This window comes from Lepisosteus oculatus, chromosome 1 (assembly GCF_040954835.1).
Source record: "Lepisosteus oculatus isolate fLepOcu1 chromosome 1, fLepOcu1.hap2, whole genome shotgun sequence".
Lineage (NCBI taxonomy): Eukaryota > Metazoa > Chordata > Actinopteri > Semionotiformes > Lepisosteidae > Lepisosteus > Lepisosteus oculatus.
In genome coordinates, this window is record NC_090696.1 from 69,435,077 (window position 1) to 69,456,004 (window position 20,928).

Here is a 20,928-nt window from a genome sequence, read left to right on the forward strand (position 1 = left end):
CTTTATAAAAATATTTTATCATAACAGAAAGCACAGTTAGGGTTTGTTCTCAAATTAATATTTTCAGTTAGTTAATTGTGATGTGAAATTTCAAAAGTTTTCTTTTAATTAAAATTAAGGACACATTCTAAAAATGTCATTTAATTAAACTGTAATAAATAGTACAAAAATCATCCCATGTCCTGGCAAATTAACCCTTCCATTAATAATTTAATGGAACAAAGAACAAATAGATCAAACTCTCCAAAAGGTTTTCAGTGCAGAAACACAATTCCTCATATTATTTTTACTCATTATTTTCTACTTAATGGAATTAATGTATATTACTTTCTTCAAAATAAAACATCCACAAAAGAAGAAATGTTCTAATGTCTTTTCTGCAAAACAAAGTAGAAGTGGCAGTGTAACATTACATTTTATTGACCACACTGTAGGCTGTAGGCACAAGGTTACCTAATATTTAATGAAGACAGGGAAGGAAGACACACAGGAAAATTAAATCTAAATAGCCCAAAAGTATTTTATATAAAGTACGTATAAAAGAACTGAACATATTCTACAGGATCAGATGACAAAATAATATTATTTGCCAAAAAAACAAAAATGTATCCACCTAAGGCAGCAACCTTACCACTAATATTCATTGCTCTCTGACGTATCCACCTTCAAGAGATATAACCTCATAGAAAAAAGATCTGTCTTGGTAGCATATGAGCTTTGTCATATAATGTGGCACTCTGGAATGTGTTGCCATTTCTGTTTTAATATTCTGTCAGTTTCGAAATGTTGCTAGTCTGTTTGAATAAAAATGTTTCTTTTTTAGTTCCCCAGTGGTCAATATATCTGAGATCTTGTGGTTTTCAAGCACACATAGAAGAAAAACACACTGAAAATACTAATACCTTACTGTGGCCAGGCCTGTCTGGCAGTTTTTCTTTTTTGTCCAATATTGTGATTTACTTATTTTTAAATATGGTTAAACATCTATATAAGGGCTTGTTTCAAACCACCCATCCCAATCCATTCCTTAAAATTAAGATACTTTTCTACATTAGTAAAAATCAACATACTGTATTTAGGAAGTGTTTACAAGATGCAAAGGAACAAGTAAAGGTTTATTTCATGTTGAAAGATATAAAAGGAAACACAACATTTTGGCTCTGGAACCTTCTTCTGGTGTTTATATGATGCCTTGATTAGGCCTCATTAATCATGTTGAGTTAATGTTGGGTGCTACAAGAGAAACATTCCTGCTCTAGAGGTAGCGCTAGAAGGGCAACACTAGGAATTTTATTCTTAAAAAGAAATGTGTTTTTTCTTGGGCCAGGTAGAGGATTCCATTTGTATATGACTGATGCATTAAAAGTGTTAAATATACTGAGACATCAATCCAGGAGACAGTTTCAAATTCAGGTTAACAGAAGGACCATAGGACCTGTCAATATTATTCAGTTTGGGAACATTCAGGACAGTTAATGGAGCACATTTCTTAACATCTCAAGTGTGGATGTCTGGAACCAATTCCATAGTCATTCTATAGTCATTGGAATAGGCCATGTTGTTGATGATTCAACAGGATCCTTTAAGAATCAGTTGAATAAAATTGATAAAATATTAACCTACATGCACTGTAGTAGCAAAAGTAGTAAATATTTGTTTGCATTTTCTTATTATATAAATCCTCAGGGTTTATGCATTTCATAAAATGATTTAAGATATCAAATTAAGACACAGTATCACTGAAATTGTAAAATTGCACTGTAGAACTATAGATCAAGTGATACAATTTCAATATGAAACACCACTTTCAAAATTAGAACATTACCACTCAACAGCATTAGCACAGTTCTTGTATATTCTGTTTCCATTTAACTATGGCTCCATTCCTTGTCCATTAATTTTTAATGCAATAAAAAGCTTTGTCTGTTAATTTATGTTTAACAAAAATAAAGAGGTATGTGTGAATATTTTACATTTAGTGTTTTTCAAAGAGAAACGTTTAAGAACACAGAATGTTGCCTTGGCAAGGGATATTCATAAAGTCATTGCACTGGCAGATACAGTAATTACTGTACCTTCTAATACCTACCTTGCAATTCTGAGGATCTGATATGTAACTATGATTTTAATAAAAGGAAAAAAGAAGAGAAAAAAAGCCAGATTCAAACTCTCTCCTAATTTTCTTGTGTTACACCCCACAGTCACACTGTATCCTTAGATTTTCATTCATTGTCTATTAGGAGACATTTAGTCCACTGTATGTCTTTTAAAGTTGATCTGAAATTGAAGTTACTGTACATAAGAAATCCTAAATAATCCTAAACATTTTACCATTGAAATGCCCTTGTGGTGTATACTTAATTAGGCATGAATAAAACTGCATTTTAATCATGCCGTGAAGGTACACACTATTTCTTCTGACATTACCGACTACCTGCTGTGTAATTAACATATTAAATAAGTTACCAACATGTGCAAGGTACTGCATTTATCATTGCAAGCTGGATTCAATTAAGGCATATAAATATTAGATAATTTACACAGTGTGTAGCTCCAAATTCCAACAGGTTTATTTAAACTGGCTCACCATGACTAATGCATATTTGATCCACTAAAGCTCTCTAGCATTTAATTTTAAAAATATACAACAAAAATACAGGAAATATAATGAAACTTGGAAACAAGGGATCGGGCATACTGTATAGTCCCTCCCCTATACTTTTGATTTTTGTTTAAAACATGAATGCATTACTTTTTCTCAATGAAACATCTCAAAATCCTAAAATTAAATGAAAAAAGGAATACTATAAAATGAAAACAATAGATTGTGAAATGAAATTTAATTTCTTATATGGTTTCAGTATGGAATGTAGTACAAGATCTTATTGATTAAACTCTCCACACATATTCACTCATTGAGAAAAGGCTGAAAAACCATAAAAGTATGACAAAGAATACTCTCCCTTATGTAAATATCATCTTCCTCCCAGTAAAACAAAACCCCAGAACATAAGAGCTAACCAAACTCTCAGCAGCATAGATAAACAAAGTAGTCACAGAGGCAAAAACTCAATACTTAATCCAGTAAATCACTGACAGTTTTAATGAATATTTCAATTTCTTATATGGATTTCTATTTTATTAAACAAGCCCCCAAATAAATGGGCTTATCTGTAGCATTTTAATTGTTTAATGCTCTTACTATCATAAGTTTATATTTCTCATAAGGTCATAAGGTGCAGAAAGTTAAAATTCTCAAATCCATGTTTCAGATTTATAGGCCTTTCCAGACAGTTCTAGATGGGGTAACTTGAAATCTGAGTGAGAAATATTAATTAGCATTTATAATCCATGACAGTGAATTTAGAACAAATAAAAACAATAAATATACTGTATAAAGTCACCCATCTTACTTGTAGGTGCTCACAATGCTTGATAAAACACATTCCAATTATTTCAATTTAAAATTCCAGGACTACTCTATAAATTACTTCAGTACTGCTGTTTTGTGACCTAGGAAAATACATTGTACTGTAAATATTCATCTCTTTAAATAAAAATGTTGCCAGTGGCAGAAAGAAAAAATCCACCCAGAAAACATTCACCAGAATTGTCCTGCTTTTTTCGGTGGTAAACTATTATACAGTACCTTGGTCCCTTGGCTTAGCAAATGTTCAAATGTTGCAAATGTTGGCTTAGCATCAGGCAGAATTTGATGGTTGTACATCAACCTAACACTCCTCATAGACCATTGCTTGTACTGTACCAATTTTTATAGCATTTGAATGCATGCCACTGAAGTTGGTTCTTTAAAGAGTTTTCAGATCTTTTCTCATCTCTGGTGCCTAATAGGAGTTTTCAATCTTCACATAAGCTGTCATCTGTCATCACAATTATTTTCCAACAGAATTCTATGCTTTCCTAAATTTGTTTTCCATTTTATATGGATAATATTTTATACAGTAGGTCATATAGTCATTTATTTTAATCAGGATGTTCCAGTATCAACTTTGAAATCTAAGCATACTGTATAGATACACAACATACATTTATATTTCTTTTGCAATTCATTTTAAGTTCACTTGTCAGTGCCCCTCAGCCAGCTAGTATTGATGACTCCAATATGCTTTACAATTCCACCTTTGGTGGTGGTTTAGATTGTTTAGCTCCAGAAAGAACATAGTAAAGTCTAATTTATGCATCATTTCCTTTGGTATAACAACAAACTTCACTCTTTGAAATCTCACGGGGATAAACTTGAACACAGATGTAGGGATACTGGACTATCTCTTCATTTACTTAGCCTCAAACAAAACCAGCAATCTTATAATAGTCTACTGACTGCCACTAGGTCAGCATTTTTGGGGAAGCTAATAAAAGTAGGAGAAAGTAATCCTAGAACTATTTTTTTCTCATTTATCATCTCTTAAATGCAGTTAAGAGTGCCATTCATGTCTTCAGACCAGAAATAATCAGCGTTCTTAATTGTTTTACTTTAAAACTGATATCAGAAGTCAGATCATATTTTGTGATTCCACCTCCGAGCATTTTAAGTGCATCTCACTTTGCAGAATGTCATGCTGTCTCTTCTCAGGGGATATCTGAAATAATTATAGAAATTACCCTGCCAAACAGCTGTATGGTTTAGGCCCTTGTTTTAACTGTTGTGTTTGTGTGTGGTACCGTCATACATACAGTATTATTAATCAATCTTCTAGATTTGGAAGTATTCTCTGGGCTGCTAAATGTGCAGTTATTATTCCCCTGGTAAAAAAGCATTACTTATATTTCATGCTGAGTAAATATACACCATTATCTAACCTGGTATTTCTGACCATTTGTTTTTGAGTCTTTTCTGTTTAGTTACAAGATCTTAACTTTCTTTGTCATGGTTTAAATTTTAACTGATAGAAAACATTTTACTCGAATTGTCTCTTATAAACTTTGCGATTGTGTCAATCTTCATTTGACACAGTTGGAATCAGTCTAAATACTCAGGTCAGGAATCATAGTTTCATTTTTGTCTCATCTTGCATTTGAGGCACATTTTTGCAGTGTTGTGAAAATGTTTTTTTCATTTTCACACCTCAGCATTGCTCCCATTCTTATTTCTCTCAGGCACTCCCCCCAAAAAAAGCTGCTACATACATTTGTCTATTTGCATCCATGCATGTTCATAAGTTTGCCGTACGCTGAGAAGTCAAGTGCTTGGGTATTAACTAAAATTCAAATATGGGAGAATATTTCTCATTTTGTTTAACTTCTTATACTGATCTCCTGTGTGTTTTTGGAATACAATCTAAAATATTGCTTCTCAATCTTATGATTATACATAGACATAGACATACAAGAGTTTTGTGCTCTTTAGATTCTGGACTTAATTTAGCACTTAAACCTGGGCTCAGAAACTTTGATGACCATGCTTTCTGATCTGTTGTGCAGAAGCTTGCAGAATGACCACCCAGCCCATGTTAGATCATGGCGATTTTTCAACATCTTCAAAGCTTGTCCTAAAACTTTAATATAGAATACCTTTTAATTCAATTCAATTCATTATTTTAAATTTTGTGCAATAATGTGTTTCTAATAGTGTCGCTTTTGTTTTATTGTGATTATTTGAATGTTTTTTTGAAAGCAAAATTTAAAATGAAGTTTATTATAAAGTCACGCTACTGTAAATGTCAAGTGAAATCATGCTAAATGCAATATGTATACAGTATATGCATATTTTATATATATATATAATGTATACTGCATATGCAGAGATATTCCCATGAAAACGATACCTGTTCAATAGAACTGATAATATGAATCTATCATTCTCACAGTAAAATATACATGCATCAGATTTTCTAATATTTAATATCCCCCAAGTTTCTGCAGTGGTAAGAGATAACTGTGGGGAATTATGTCTTTGTTCTTTTTGAGGTACTGTGAAAGAAAAATGTTCCTTCTTTTATTAAACATGGACCTGATACAAGCAAAGAGGCCCCCAGCTGTGCAGAAACAACTATTTATTATGGAACTGCACATAACACATCAAAAACTGAATGTAAATATTACTTTTTGGTGCCAGTTTTTATGGAATGCACTTACAGTATATTTACATATTACATTGATGAAAATTACTAGCCTGCAAGATATCAGATCATACCTCTCCAAGGAAATCTATGTACAGTATGTTGTACCTGTATACTGTATGTATGTAACTCTTCCAGAATATGGGTCTACTTTGGCGGTTTCACAGGAAAAAGCGTATATATGAGGTTGGAAGCCTGAAGCATGAATGTTGAAGGCCTGAAGCGTATACTGTACTTGAGGTTGGAATTCATATCTGGAGACCAGACCACAGCAGACTTTATGAGTGCCTATATTCATCTTTGCATGAACAGCATAGAATGGAGCGAAACATTTTAATTGAGTAGATAGGCCAAAACCTACTTAAGATGGAGCAGAGACATGATGTGAATTAGCTGTAAGCTGAGCTTATGGCCACCTGCCCATGAGTGCAACGTGTCTGGACCCACTAACGGTTTTCTTGAAGGATGAGCCAGGAAGTTGCTAGGGTGATGATAGGATGAAGGCATGCAGGTGATAATGTGTGAATGGGAGCAGTAGGTAGGTAAATGGAATTGGGTGATGGTCCTCCCTCCCAGTTTTCCATTCAAATATGAAAATATCGTTATGCTTGGACAGGCGATCATGAGATACAGTAGACAAATTCCATCACAGACAGCTATTAATATAGAGTTTGCCAAATATCACACCCATAACCTTTTTAAGTCATTCAGACATACTGCCTTATTTTTTAATTGTTTTCAGGTGATACTGTACATAGTAATTGCTACACATGTGTAAGACAGAATCACATGCATACCTACTGTACCTACAATTAGAAAACTGTAAAACAAAACTGTAACAAAAAAGTCTTTTTAAAACATTTAGAAATGCTAGCATCTGTTTTGCCAATTGCAGAAAACCTCTGTCGTTGTGTTATGTGATTTCTACAGTATGCGTCCTGAGGTTCCTATTTGTTGTGGAAACAACATAATCCTGGATACCTGCACATTCTGCCACATTTGTAGCCTAGTCCTGTGGTTTGATTTCTGTGTTTCTCTGCAAAGTAAAATGAAAAAAGCATTCTGGTGGGCTTTTACCACCATCTTAAAGGCCACATATCATTTGTCCTTAAAACACAATTTATTCCCAAGCCTTGTTGCAGAGTGAAAGTTCCTTCAATGTATTCCTGTTATTAAAGTTAGAAATCAGAAGCCTATCATGTGCCTGTATTTGATTTTTTGAATCTCGGAGTTTGTCTAATATGTTAAGTCTTTGTGCAATGATTACCTCAGTAAGATAACAAATAATAAAAGCCAGGATTTATTTATGCAACAAAAAGATAATGAACGTCATGGTAGTCATATCTCAAATTGCTCATCTGATAGCTGCATTTTCATTTTGTCTCACTGCGGCTTTCGTTTTTAATTTTACTGCACAAGACAGAAGAAAGCATACTGAATGTGAACTAGGTCAATGATCCCACAGGGTTCACACTTTGGACGCAATTGAGCACATTAAAACCACAAGTCTGCAGATGACACCTCTTGAATAAAAAGGTATCATGAAATGACATGATGGTGTGAATCAAATTGGCTGGTTCATGCACTCTTGCATTCATTCTATTAGCTTTTTTTGCTTCTGACATTAATTTCACAAGGCAGCAGAATTTAAAGTTAATCCATAGATCACTGCTAATAAATCGCTTGTGGCCTGTAAGACCATAAGAGAGAATGGGCTTACTATGTCTACACAGAGTGCAATCTGCATTAATTATCCTTGTGCTCCGCTCAGAATTTCTGATTTACTCTTGTCAATCACATTGAACCACTCTACTAAAACGTTAACATATGCAGGAACTCAGAGCACGGAGCTGTGTTTTATTGTGCTGGGGAGAATACTCTAAGATGTTAAATAATTTTAAAATGGTCCATCATGAAGGCAATTACATTTGCTAGACAAAAATATTTTTTTTCTTATAGATGTATAGAAGATGTGATATTGCATACAGTTTAAAAAAATGTAGGTCTTCTGTAAATGTTACAGGTTTTGAGGATTGACGTGGTCAAAAATATTGAATAAATATCTTAACACCTGTAATAAGAATAATAGCTTAATAAAACTAAGAAAGTCTGCAAATGAGAGGAGACCGTTTATCCCATAAGGTTTTTCTTTTCTGTTTGAGACTAGATTTACTTTCAGCCTCTCAAAGTATACTGTAAATGTTTTTCTCAGCATGGAAATGTACCTGGCTGTTTTTCCTTTGACTAATTCCAGATGATTTTTAACACAATGACAGAACGTGAATACAATACATTACATTAGATCTTAATAATGCATTTCAGAATTTAACATACCATCCCTTGTTTTAACTTCTATTATTTTAGCTCCAAATCATAACTTTAGTTTTTCTTTTTTATTGCTTCTCCACATGGTCTAGAACAGGTGTGCCCAACCAGTTGATCGCAAGAATGGCAAAAAATAAATGATTATTTATGCTATGTGACAAATTTAGAACGCCTATTTGATAGTTGTAGTGTCTGAGCGAAAATGATGAAGCAAAAAGACCGAAAACTTACTGTTACCACAAGGAATGGAAGCATGATTATTATTTTGTACTTTCGCATTCAAATCTGCAATGCTAGCTTCTACGCGAAAAAGGGAAATATAGAACAACATTGCAAAACTGCACACAAAACGCATGCTGTGGACTTTCTCGCTAAAAGTGAGTTGCGTGAAGAAAAGTAGAAAAATTAACATCTCAACTAAAGTAGCAGCAGTCGGTTTTCGCGAGGCCTAATACAAGAGAGAAAGCGGCAATCATCGCATCGTTCCGTGTGAGCCACGTTCTGGCTAAACACGAAAAGTCATTCAGGGATCGTAATTAGAAGTAATAAAAAAAAATTTGCTGAGGCTGCTGACTTGTTGTTTGGAGATTTCAAAAACAAACATTTTTGGCAAGGTTCAGACAGCTGTTGCCTGAAATCAAAGAGTTTCTCAGGTCGTCTAAACATGGTGAATATGCCCAATTAGAGGATGACCAGTGGCTTCTGGATTTAACATCCCTCACAGACGTGACTGAACTTCTGAATGAGCTGAATTTCGAGCTGCAGGGATAAAATAAAAATGTAATCTACATGATCAGCAGTGTCAACACGTTCAAAATAATAACAAGTGTTCTCAAATAAGCTTCTCAGTGCCAATGCTCACATTAAGGTAGATTATTCTTTTTTTCTAAAATGGGGACATTACTTGTTCACTGTAGCATGAGTCACTTGCTTTTGTTTGCTGTCATTTTAGTGATGGGTATTGTTATTGTACTTATGTGCCCAATGTCTGTTTTTCCTAAATTAGAGCTTCAAATTCACACTGGTAGATCGCGCTGTACTGGCAAAAAAGGAGATCTTACATTAAAAAAGGTTGTGCACCCCTGGTCTAGAAGATGAAAAAGATATCAACACAGATCTGTTATAAGCAGCCTTTTTGAGCCCAGTGTGTCCCATTTTATATTTATAGTTAATTTTATTGCTATTTGCATGCACTCTGTACTTGTCTACATTAAATTTGACCTGTCAGGTGTTTTGAATTTGTTTAAATTATTTTTGCAGATTGCACAAGTGTTAACTTGATTGGTACATCTGTCTTATTTGGTTTCTTAAGTCAATTGATGTCAACATTCTCAATCAGAAATAGAACATTTTCAAGACAGTTGGCTTTAACAACATGTTTGTGGTAGTTTGTTTCAGACGCTCATAATCCTAGGACAAATTAATGACTAAGATTAAAAAAAGCTCCTCCTAATCTCCTCCACAAACCACAGGTTTTTGCTTCATTGCTGCGCTTGTAATGGTTTAAAAGAAAATCAATTATTTAAACTTTAACTTGAAATTATCCTAGTAACTTTTAGAACATAAGAACATACAAATGATTACAAATGAGAGGAGGATATTTGCCTGATTTAACCTGATTTGGTTCTATTGTAGCTAATTGATCTCAAAAGCTAAAGATCGCTTTATCAGCCATATACAATTTCTTGTGTTAGGAATTTGTCTTTTCACGTACCGCCGTTTGCTCTCCATGAGACACACGGACAGGGAGAGAAGCTTGGGGTCAGAGCGCAGGGTCATACATTTATACAGCACCCCTGGAGCAGCTGGGCCTTGCTCAGTAGCCCAACGGAATAGGATTCTGCCGCTGGCTGCAGGATATAAATCGGCAACCACTGGCGCAGGTCCTTAGCCACGGAGCCACCACACCGCCCCAACATGGTTTGTTAATCTGTTCCTTACTACAACAATCTTTTGTGTTCTATTACAATCCCTTTCCTATCCCACATATTACATCACTCCAAGCTGAGCACCCCCTCATCCCCTCATGTTCCATTTCTTCAGTCTATCAACCAGTTCTCTATAGAAATAGGTTTAAGAATAAGGCTTCTGGGAAATTTGGTTCTAGGTGCGAGTGTGTGTGCGTATGTATTTGGATATCTGCCCTGTAATAAGACTGGTGTTCAGTCAAAGGTGCACCCTGCCCGCCGCCCTTTGTTTGCTGGGATAGGCTCCGGCTTCACAGAGACCTGAACTGATAAAAGCAGTTAGAAAATAGATACTGTAGATGGACAGATCTTATATGATGAACCTATCATAATCCTAAGTAAATAAATGGTTTGTTTCAAATGCTCTTTGTGTGTTCAATACTGTTTTTTCTTGTTCAAAGAACTCTAATAAATTAGCTAAACAAGTCGTAACATTTCTAAATCCAATCTATCCCCCAGCATTTCCATATAGGTTATCTTTTAGTTTTATTCCAATTATTGTTTCCATAACCCTACATGTAACAGGGAACAGACACTGGTCTAAACCTGGTTCCATTTTGCACCTTTTTATGGAAGGAGACTATATTAGCAGTTCTTGAATGAAGAATTGCATACATGTAAGTGGCATATGAATAATATCTCTTGTTTCCATAAGTACATTAGTAGGATATCTTCAGTTCCTGGAGATTTACTGTATCAATCATGATGGCTTCTAGTACCAAAATATGTCTACCTCATCTATACTAAAACCATTTGACACAGAACATCGTCCTTTTGCTGCCTGAGGCATATTGTTCACTTCTTCCTTGGGGAGTACACACAGTAAGTGAAATATTCATTCGGTCATTCACTTTTCATTCTGTAGGCTTCCTACTGTTCTCGTAGATACATTTTACTTCATTTATGATTCTTTTGCAGTTGTACCACTGAAAGTTTTCATTATTTAATTGGCTGTAGCTTCCATTTTAATATCCCTTTTAATATCCCTATCTATCGCCCTCTTACCCCTTTTTCTGTTCTGCTTGCAATATTTTGTACTCATTTCTCAATGACATTATGCCATTAATAACATCTCCTAATGATTATGCATATTATTTTCTTCACATTAACCAGTTCCCACATCATTCACACAGAGGCTGTGGCTGATGTCAGATCACATTTATCTGTACCTCTTGACATGCAATTCTGTGCAAGTGTTACGCCTTTTACAAGGCTCATTGGTCACTCATCTTTGCCTACCTGTTCTCTTGAGTGACTACATCTTGTGTATCATGTGCCTTCCCGCTCTGTGCTACTGTACATGCTTTATGCAATGATACATATACTGTATATACATATACTTAGGTATTTAGTCTATTGTAATATATTTATTTTAATAATTAGATCATAAAATGAACCGAATAACTACTGTATATACTCAAATAATAACAACAAAGTCTGGGACAGAACTGTACTAAATGGTACATGGTGTACTAATATACTGTATGTACTTAAATATTGTAGTAGTGTATTGTATGGGTAATAATATTTAAGTATTATACTGTATTTGTATGGGCAATTGTTGTGTCACAGTCTATAACGTAAGACTGATTATCTATACCTTTTAAACCAGGATGAATGGTTTAATTAACTTTTTTTTAAATAGCATTACGTATTGAATACTCTTCTACAGCTTGCTGTACATGAAGATGTTCCTCTCATTCATTCAGATAAAGACTCAATCTAAAAACTAGCACAAAGGTACGCAGGGTTCTCTTGTAAATTTTTGATATCGTGGACAATTTATATTCTGTGTCTTAACTTAATCTTCCAAGACATTAAAATCATTTATTGTCATTAATTGAGGAATACAAAAGCTAGTAAGTGTTACACACTGATGTAGGTTACTGTATATAGGGATATAGGCACACACATTATTCTGTGATTTAACTTACCCAGAAATTCTCTCCCTTGTATGAGGCAATGATACTCTACAAAAAGGCTTTCCATTACCCATTTATTTCACCCTCTAATTCTGATTCTTTTTTACATTTCTTCTCTTCCAAGTTGCATTAAGAGGCAGAAAGCAGAACTCACTTACATAGCTACATCCGATAGTTGCTCCTTGGAGAGGTTGAGGGGGTGATTGTATGTTGTAATGCCATAATCACTGGGATCTTGATCAGGAGGTAAGTTCCCCCGCAGGATGGCATTATTGGCTACATTCAGAAAAGAAACCATAGCATGCCACCCCTTGTTGTAAAACCACACCTGCAAAAAAAAGAAGCCTTAAGAGCATACTGTTTAAAACAAAGCAAGTAAAACAACTTAATTTAATATTAACTGGAACTTGTGAAAATGGCCTTATTGACTTAGAGTACATTGGTAAAATAAGTCAGTAACTGGATGTTATTAAAAGGAGTTTGTGAGAGATTACGACATGCAAGCCTTTTTCCCCAGCTGGTCTAAATCCTAGAAATTTCATGTTATTTCTTGAAGCAATATTTACAGTCATATGCAAATATTCCACTTCACACATTTCGCCTCTCTCCCCCACCCTCCACTCCATCTTTCCAATTGCAGCCGCCCCTTGGTCAGCTCTTCCCTCTGTGGTGGTCCCAGCCTCCTTTCTTATGGCCAAGGGGATTGCCCTCAGCCAAGTAGGTTAAAACAATGAACATCTTCAAATGAATCTAATTTTTGGAAGTTTTTATTCCTCTTTGAAAAATGAAAAGCCTCCTTGAAGAGAAGTCAGGTATGCTATTCAAAGACTGTATCATGTTTTGACATGGACTAAAAAGGTTGTACACATTTTCTGCTAAAACATTCTTCTGCTCCTCTAGAAGAAGTTAGCATACAGTATGTATTAAAATTATTATCACATTTCATTATTAAGATAGAATGTTGTCATTAAAACTGCATTGCAAGAAAGTCACTATTTTAATCAAAAAATAATTTGAAAAGCTCAAAACCCCAATTTATTCTGGTATACATCTATGCCTCCAAGTTTTTTTTTTGTGTCTTAGTGTCCAGAAGACTTGATCCATGTGATAACTGCAGCACATCAGGTTAATGTAGCTCACAAGTTTAAAGAGCTAAGTTACTTGTGTTGTGTGATTTATGTTGCTCACAAAAACCAGACTAAGCAACAGAGCACTGCATTCTTGTCTGATTTTTTTTCCCATCCTATGTTAAGTGATATTTGAAAAATCAAAATACATTAAAAGAAGGAACATTCATAAACCTTTTTAAAGCAATATTATCCTTCACATGATGTACAAGGCACTGCTGGTGTTCCTAAGAGAAAATAATAGAATAATTGAAAAAGAGGGAATAATATTGTTGTGTTGTATGATATTTACAGTATATTGGAAAACCATGTTCTTCACTGAGACTTTTTATATCATATTAAATTTTTCACTGCACAAAAATATAATTTAAATTTGGTACAGTACCTTGACATTATTCTTTGTTCCAAGTTTCTTCATGAACATTTCTGCATCCTGGGCTATCTGTTCAGTTATGTTTATCTAAGATACATAAATGAACAAATTAATTGCTCACACATGGGAAAGCATATCTAAATTTGAAATGCAAACAGAGAATTACAGAATCAAATGCTTTTCTAGACATTTCTGGTTAGTAGTTCTTACAAGTTTTTCCTACACCATCTACTAATGCTGTACAGTGCTCTATTTGTATCTTTCTGAGATGTTTCAATGACTATCCTACTGGAATCTAGCACTGACATCAAGACTTAATTTCAGGGCATGTTAGACTCTTATACTATTCATTCCTACATACTGTACTAGGATTAAAGAGTTTTCATACAAAACAAAGCTTACAAAATAAACCTCTGCTGGGGAGAGGTACTGTATGTACTGTAAATAATGGATATTTCTTCTATTTTAAGTGTTGTGTTATCTCTGTACAGTTACACAATTGACATGGGGTGTACAATAGATTAGAATATTCAGGCTTTATATTTAAAAAACTAATGGTCAGAATTGTTTTAATTAATTGTATTGTGGCGAAAACATGAAAATGAATTTGCTTTACTACTGTATCACAAAAAAGGAAAAGCTGTTCATATTTTATTTTAGATAACCAAATAGGAGGAGTTTGGAATATGCCATTGTCCTTAATAAGAGAATTTAAAAAAATTAGAATTCCAATTCCAAAAAGCTCAATAATCCTGATATTTAATTTGAAATACAAGTATCGATAATCTTTCCAATCCTGTTTTATTTATATTCTATTTATATAAGTATAATACACATTCTAAGTACAGAATACTTGAAGCATAAGCCTGCAAGCTAATGTAGAGATTGTCATTATTTATTGAGTCTCAGTTTCTCCACCCACAAACTTTTAGCATCCCATCCTATTCATAGTTAAACAGATTCTAGCTTTATGGTAATAACATTTGAATATCATCTTGTCTAGAACCACATTAGCATTCACTTCTAATCCTTACAATCTTCCAGCTGAATGCATTAGCAATACTATGAAAAATAAGGACAAGCAAATGTATAAAATATCTTCACTTCAAGATTCAAGTAGAGGGTTAGGTAATTAGCTTTGTATGTTGTGCCAACAAGCTTTTCTTTGCATAAAAGTGAACATACACTATAAATTTAGTGTATGTTCACTTGTTTTTCTTCAGAAGGAAATAAAAAGGTTGTAGTTTGTAGTTTGCCAGATTTAAGGTAGAGATTTGAAAGACAGCTCATTTCAAGATTAACTATGAGACTGGATGTATGTCTTGATCTAGACATAGCATTATGTAAAAAGAGCAGAAAATACAGCTGGCATTTACAGTAGCTAATCAAATCCCAAATGTATTTTACTCCTCAAGGACAGCAATAACGCAAAGGAAACAGAGTGAGAGATGAAACATAATGCTTCTTGAGGGCACACCATGGCTCCATAATTCACTGAACAAAATATTTGTGAAAAATTCTTTTATTATTGGAGAAACCCATAAAATCCTATTACCTAGCAATTTGATTAATTCCATTTTTTCGCTCAAGCTGTGGGATCATACACAAATTGTACTTATGCAGCAGAAAATCAATATATTTATATTGCATATTAAACTGCACTGGGAAAAGGGTGGATGCAGTGTAAACTACATAATTCTTTTATGGTGTTTTTCTGGTGTCAATTGGATAAAGATACTTTTTTTCACATCAGGGGTTTATTAGTGTTTAAAAGGTGGAACAAAAACTTACTTACAGTATATATGGGAGAGTATGCAACTTGTGAAACTTGAAAAGTAAGTGCCTTTTCTGTACCCATTATCCATGAAAAATAAAAGCATGTTTAAAAGGAGCTTATCTTCGTATAAGACCTAAATATGTTCCTGGTGAACAATCTCATAATTATAAAAATAATTACAAAAGACAGTCTCAGGGATATAATAGTAAAGTTTCACTAGTGAAATACACTAGTATTGCATGAATAAACATACAAGAATAGAAAACACATTCTGTGTGAAAAAGTGAAATCATGAAATAAAAATAAGAAATCAAATCAAAGATCACATCAAATCAAATTTGATTATAGCATGAAGTGGCAACTTCACAAAATTTCAAGAACTAGATATAGAATTAAATGAAACTATAATATAAATATTAACTATCATAATACAGAGACTGTTGATATGTGGTCAAAAACAAACATTCTATGATAATATGTTCTAAATAAACTATATCTCTATCAACCAGGCATTTAATGGAAACATTAGTGGTCTCTACTTCCGTAAAGGTCATGTCAACATTTTTTCAGGGTCAGTTTAGGCTTTTGGAATTCATATTGCACAAGATGTTTGAAACTGAAGAAAGAAAGCTGTGTTGACACCTTGAAATATGTGTGCATTGCAGTCATTGAAAATCAATGTGGAGCACAGACTAAAAGTGCTCCTCATAACGGGTTCGCAAATCACAAGCTCGGTCAGTCATCAGTGAGTGTGATTTGTAAATGGTGAGTCATCCACCAGACAGACTGGTGAAGGCTATAACAGAGCGAGACCTTGTAAGTTCAGACAAGATGATGGCTCTTGTTTCTCCCATGTGAACCCCGCGGAGATTATCATCTTTAACAAATCCAGGTGGAAGGAGAATATCCGAGAAGGATCCCTTAACTTTGAATCCCAAAAATGTCAGAATGATGTTTTCAAAAAGCGAAAGTAGCAAAATAAGCAAAGAAAACAAAAACTGGCTCAAAGATCTCCTAATCAAACTGTTCTTTAGGTGCTCCAGCCAACTTGCCTCTGGGATAAAATATCTGAGATGTCTTTATTGTTGGATCTTTGTTGTTGGAAGACATAAGATTAAGTCATAAGATAAAAAAAATAACTTTATGAATTCAGTTCTAATCAAGATTAAGAAACATAGTAAACTGAATGGCATCCTCTCTATTCCTGTTCAGCCAATTCTGTTTTAATTTTGTTGGGTTGCTTCCCTATTTATGATTGAATTAAAGTTAGAAGAAATCTAGACTGGGGCACGGATGTACAGTAACAACAAGGAAGAAATCACTTTTGAATTTGTTCTGTCAGTTTACAAGAGAATCAGAAATATTACTGATATCAGCTTCTGATACTAGGTTAACACATACAGTAATACTACTATTCTTCATTATTAATCTATTCTGTACTGATTTACTGTTGTTTCTACTAAAACAATGCTTTGAACTTGAAGTGGCTACTAGAATTCTGCTCTACCTCAACACTGAACCTCTGAATAAATTTATGACTTAAATAGGACATATTTCTTATAGTTGGTGTAAAAGAAAAAAAAGAAAAATATTTTTGTCTTAAGAAATAAAACAATATACAGTACATAAGAAAGGTTATAAACAGGAGGGGTCCATTCCACCCATTTGATAGTAGCTAACTGATCCAAGGATTTTGTGCAGTCATTTCTTGAAAAAGATGCATCCACATCAACAAAATGGCTGAGTAGCCAAATAACATACTGTATATGGAATATTATGGTTCTTTGCAACACCACGTCAAGACAATTACATTTTTTTCACAGTTATCAACAATTGCTGTGCTCTTGCCCTACCTTGAAATAGAAGTGTTCTCAAACCCGAACTGACCCCTGCCCAGGTGGCTTTGTGCAGACTACAGTATTCAATTCAATTCAACTCAACTTTATTGTCATTAAACTTACACAGGTGCATAGTATAATGAAAAGTGTTTCTCATTAGTCACTCAGGTGCAGTATATAAATAGGACAGAAGATAAGACAATAGACAATTACACAATAGCAATAACAGTAACATGTAATAACCTAACATAAATAACATGTAATCAAGTAATCGTATGTGTGTGTCAGGTGCAATAGTGGATAAATGGTATTAGGCAAGATCTCTAATATTTAGTTTAGAAATATCTATAACCCTGCTGTTCTGTAGATCTGACATGTTCTCCAGCATTGTTTCTCTCAGCTCTTTAAACATTGGGTACAACTACTCTACAGCTACTGTATACATTAAACACACTTATTGTATCTTATGGCACCTGGCGATTTCACCTCAGAATTTCAATTTCATACCTTGGAAGAGTTGAAGATGTTTTTCAACTCCCTGACAACAGCTGCAATTTCAGTCTCATTTAGTCTGACTTGCGAGTTGACTCCTCCAACTGAAATTCCTCCATATCTTTAGGGAACAAGACAGTGCAACTCATTTTAATAGTATTCCAAAAGAACTGCACCGATTCCTCAACAAAGTTTAGAATTAATCTTCAGTATTAGGTTGTTTGTTAAACTATGTGTAGTTCAGAAAAAAAAGCATACTCACCAGGTAATAAAACTAACTAAATCCAGGTAAATGTGAAAGGTTGTTTAATAATATAAAATAGCAAAGAAATAACCACGTAGATAAGGAGATGAACAATGCATAGGAAAAGAAATGCAAAGAATAATGAAAGTTTGTAAGAAATATAATCTTAAAAGGGGGAACATAATTCAGTTTTAACAAAAAAAAACACTCCGAAGAAACTGAGAAAAGGTAGAAAAGTATTTTAAGTTACATACTGTAGTTTCAGGGTACCTCAAAAACAAGTTATTTTTCCTAAAACAGTTAGGCACCATCAACTTGATTTTTCCATTGTTCATTCTAGACAGTTTTGAAATAATATACCTGTTTTTCCCTGATTTCTGATAGTTCTTCAAGAGGAAGTCAGTCATGTTTCTCTCTGTCAAATTCTGAAGGGTATCTGTAGTATTCTGTATCCTCTAGGAAAAAAAACATAGAAAATGACTTTAGAAAGAAGAACTTTGAAGTTAACATGCCCTCTCTTTCAAACCAATGTCAAGCATTCAATAAATATTTGAAATAAAAATGAAAATAATTTTATTTAACTCTGAGTTTCATGTTTAAACAACTTATATAAAGATGCAGTACCACAACAAATATTAAATTACTGTATACAGTATACTGTCTGGTAGGACACAAAGGAATGTCCATCATCATTTTGTGATGGTGGAATTTCATTATTAAAAACATTAAACATTACAGCTATCATCATCATCAAACTCAACACGTGAAAATACGAATGCCAAATTCAAACATAAAATGTATTATAAAGGTGGATTAATGACCAAGAAACACCTTTGGATGCCATCTGCTAAGCTTTAATTTGCTTTACCCAATTATACTCAGGCTGCAGTTATTGTAATGATGATTTCTCTGTTAAAGTGCAAAACAGAATAGTAATATAGAGCCTGAAAAAAGAGAAGCCTCATGTGAGTAGTGTGTCATGTCTGCTAGTTTAATAGAAAATTTGAACTTCAAGATGTATTTTAAGCTTTCAAGTCCGTGACACATACAGTACAGCAACAATAGTACACAGCCTGCTTAGTTGTACACAATACGTACATACTGTACCTATGACGTTCACTTTGTAAAAAAATGTAAATTGAGAAATACTGTTAAACTATGAAGCACAATATTAAAAATGTGCATATCTATAATATTGAAATACTGTACAGGCACATTTCTAATTTTGAGATAATTGTCAATTAGAGTTGCACTCAGAACCTACTCTAACCTGAGACAGGCTGTGTAGCTCACAACCTTTAATTAAACATTCTCTGAATAAAAAGGCACATTGAAACACATAATTAGAAGACAGAGCTCTGTTGTGTGCATATGCTTTAAATGTGACATGAAAATCTAGCTTACTTTCAGGATGCATTATGATGATAATTAGAACTATTTTCAGCAATAGTGGAAAACTTTTATTAGCTCTGAAAACAACTAAGATCTAAATTGTCATTTCATAATCTTTTTTCCTCCAGGATTATTGCAATAGCTGTATGTAAATACCACAAGCTGAGTGAATTGTTTAGAAAGAGCTTCATTCTGAGTAGCTTTGTTTGAACATTTTCTATTAGTCACCTTATAATGCCATATAATGATATAGATATATGCAAACCAATCGCACGGTAATTAATTCTCTACTCAGAACAGATAATCCATAAGTTCTTTTGTTTTAAAGCACATTTCCCAAATACATATTTATAACATATAATGGGGTTTACTCATCTATGACTGGCCTGAGTATTATTCCTTTTAAATGGCATTCTTTGTCCTTATCATTGTTACTGTCACTAGGAAACATGAATTTAAAATTTGTCACTAAAAGAGAGGATAGGATGTTGTGAGTACCATTGTAAAAGCAATTTATTTAGAACAAATTTGTTGCAGGTTCTTATTTATGTCTAGAGCTGAAGAGGAAATAAATATTGATGGATTAAGGCCTAAAAAGGAATACTGGAAGAACAGTTTGTTTTTAAATCAAGTACTGTAGTTAAAAAATTGACTTTTTTCTTGATATAACTGATGTATATTGAGTTTTGAATTATGCTTCATACTTTGTGCAAGAACACTGTTTTCAGTTCATGTTTTTCTTCCTAGGTAGGACAAAACAATGGATGGGATGAAATTCCACTGGAGGTAATAACTTACAGTAGATAACCCAGCCAGCATGACTTTGCGAGACAAAGAGAAAACCCTTGTCTTTATCAGGAAAAAAAAACAAACTGTACCCAGACAGTGCCAAGATCCACTGTCCAGAATCAACACCAGCACCCAAGACCTGTGAGTACTTGCCATGCCAAAGATGGTTCACATTAGATAGGAGACAACATTTGATAAAGTCTGTCTTCTTAGGTGGACTATTGTAATTTAGTCATATAGACCTCCAGGCAACATGATAGTGCCTTAGCAAACATGTTGATGACTGAGAAAATTAGAAAAGGTAAAAGTGAAAGTTCCTAATTCTTCAATAGTATAGCTACTGCACAACTGCAGTATTTAACATCCCCTCCAAAATATACCTTCATCAATGGCAGAATGTATGATTTAAGGCAGAATAGGACCTAATTGGGGTCAAAACTAAGAGTCAATAAGATCGCACTTGGGCAGAACAGTGGAATCATGGTTAGCACTTCTGAAGTGCTATTTACATGGAGTTTGTATGTTCTTCCTGAAACTCTGAGCTGACACTCTCCCCAAAATAGAGGTGGCTTAAGTCTAACCTTACTCACAAACGTAATACC

General features: G+C 33.9%; 1 protein-coding gene across 1 annotated transcript in view; it reads right to left on the reverse strand.

Moving 5' to 3' along the window:
* LOC102683509 (phospholipid-transporting ATPase ABCA1-like) overlaps nt 1-20,928 on the reverse strand; it is a 310,746-nt gene that overhangs the window by 53,518 nt on the left and 236,300 nt on the right. The window contains exons 33-36 of the mRNA XM_069192079.1: nt 18,506-18,600; nt 17,917-18,022; nt 13,807-13,881; nt 12,453-12,622 (exon numbers count right to left, since the gene is read on the reverse strand). Coding sequence (XP_069048180.1) covers nt 12,453-12,622; nt 13,807-13,881; nt 17,917-18,022; nt 18,506-18,600 — 446 coding nt within the window. The remainder of the gene's footprint in view (nt 1-12,452; nt 12,623-13,806; nt 13,882-17,916; nt 18,023-18,505; nt 18,601-20,928) is intronic.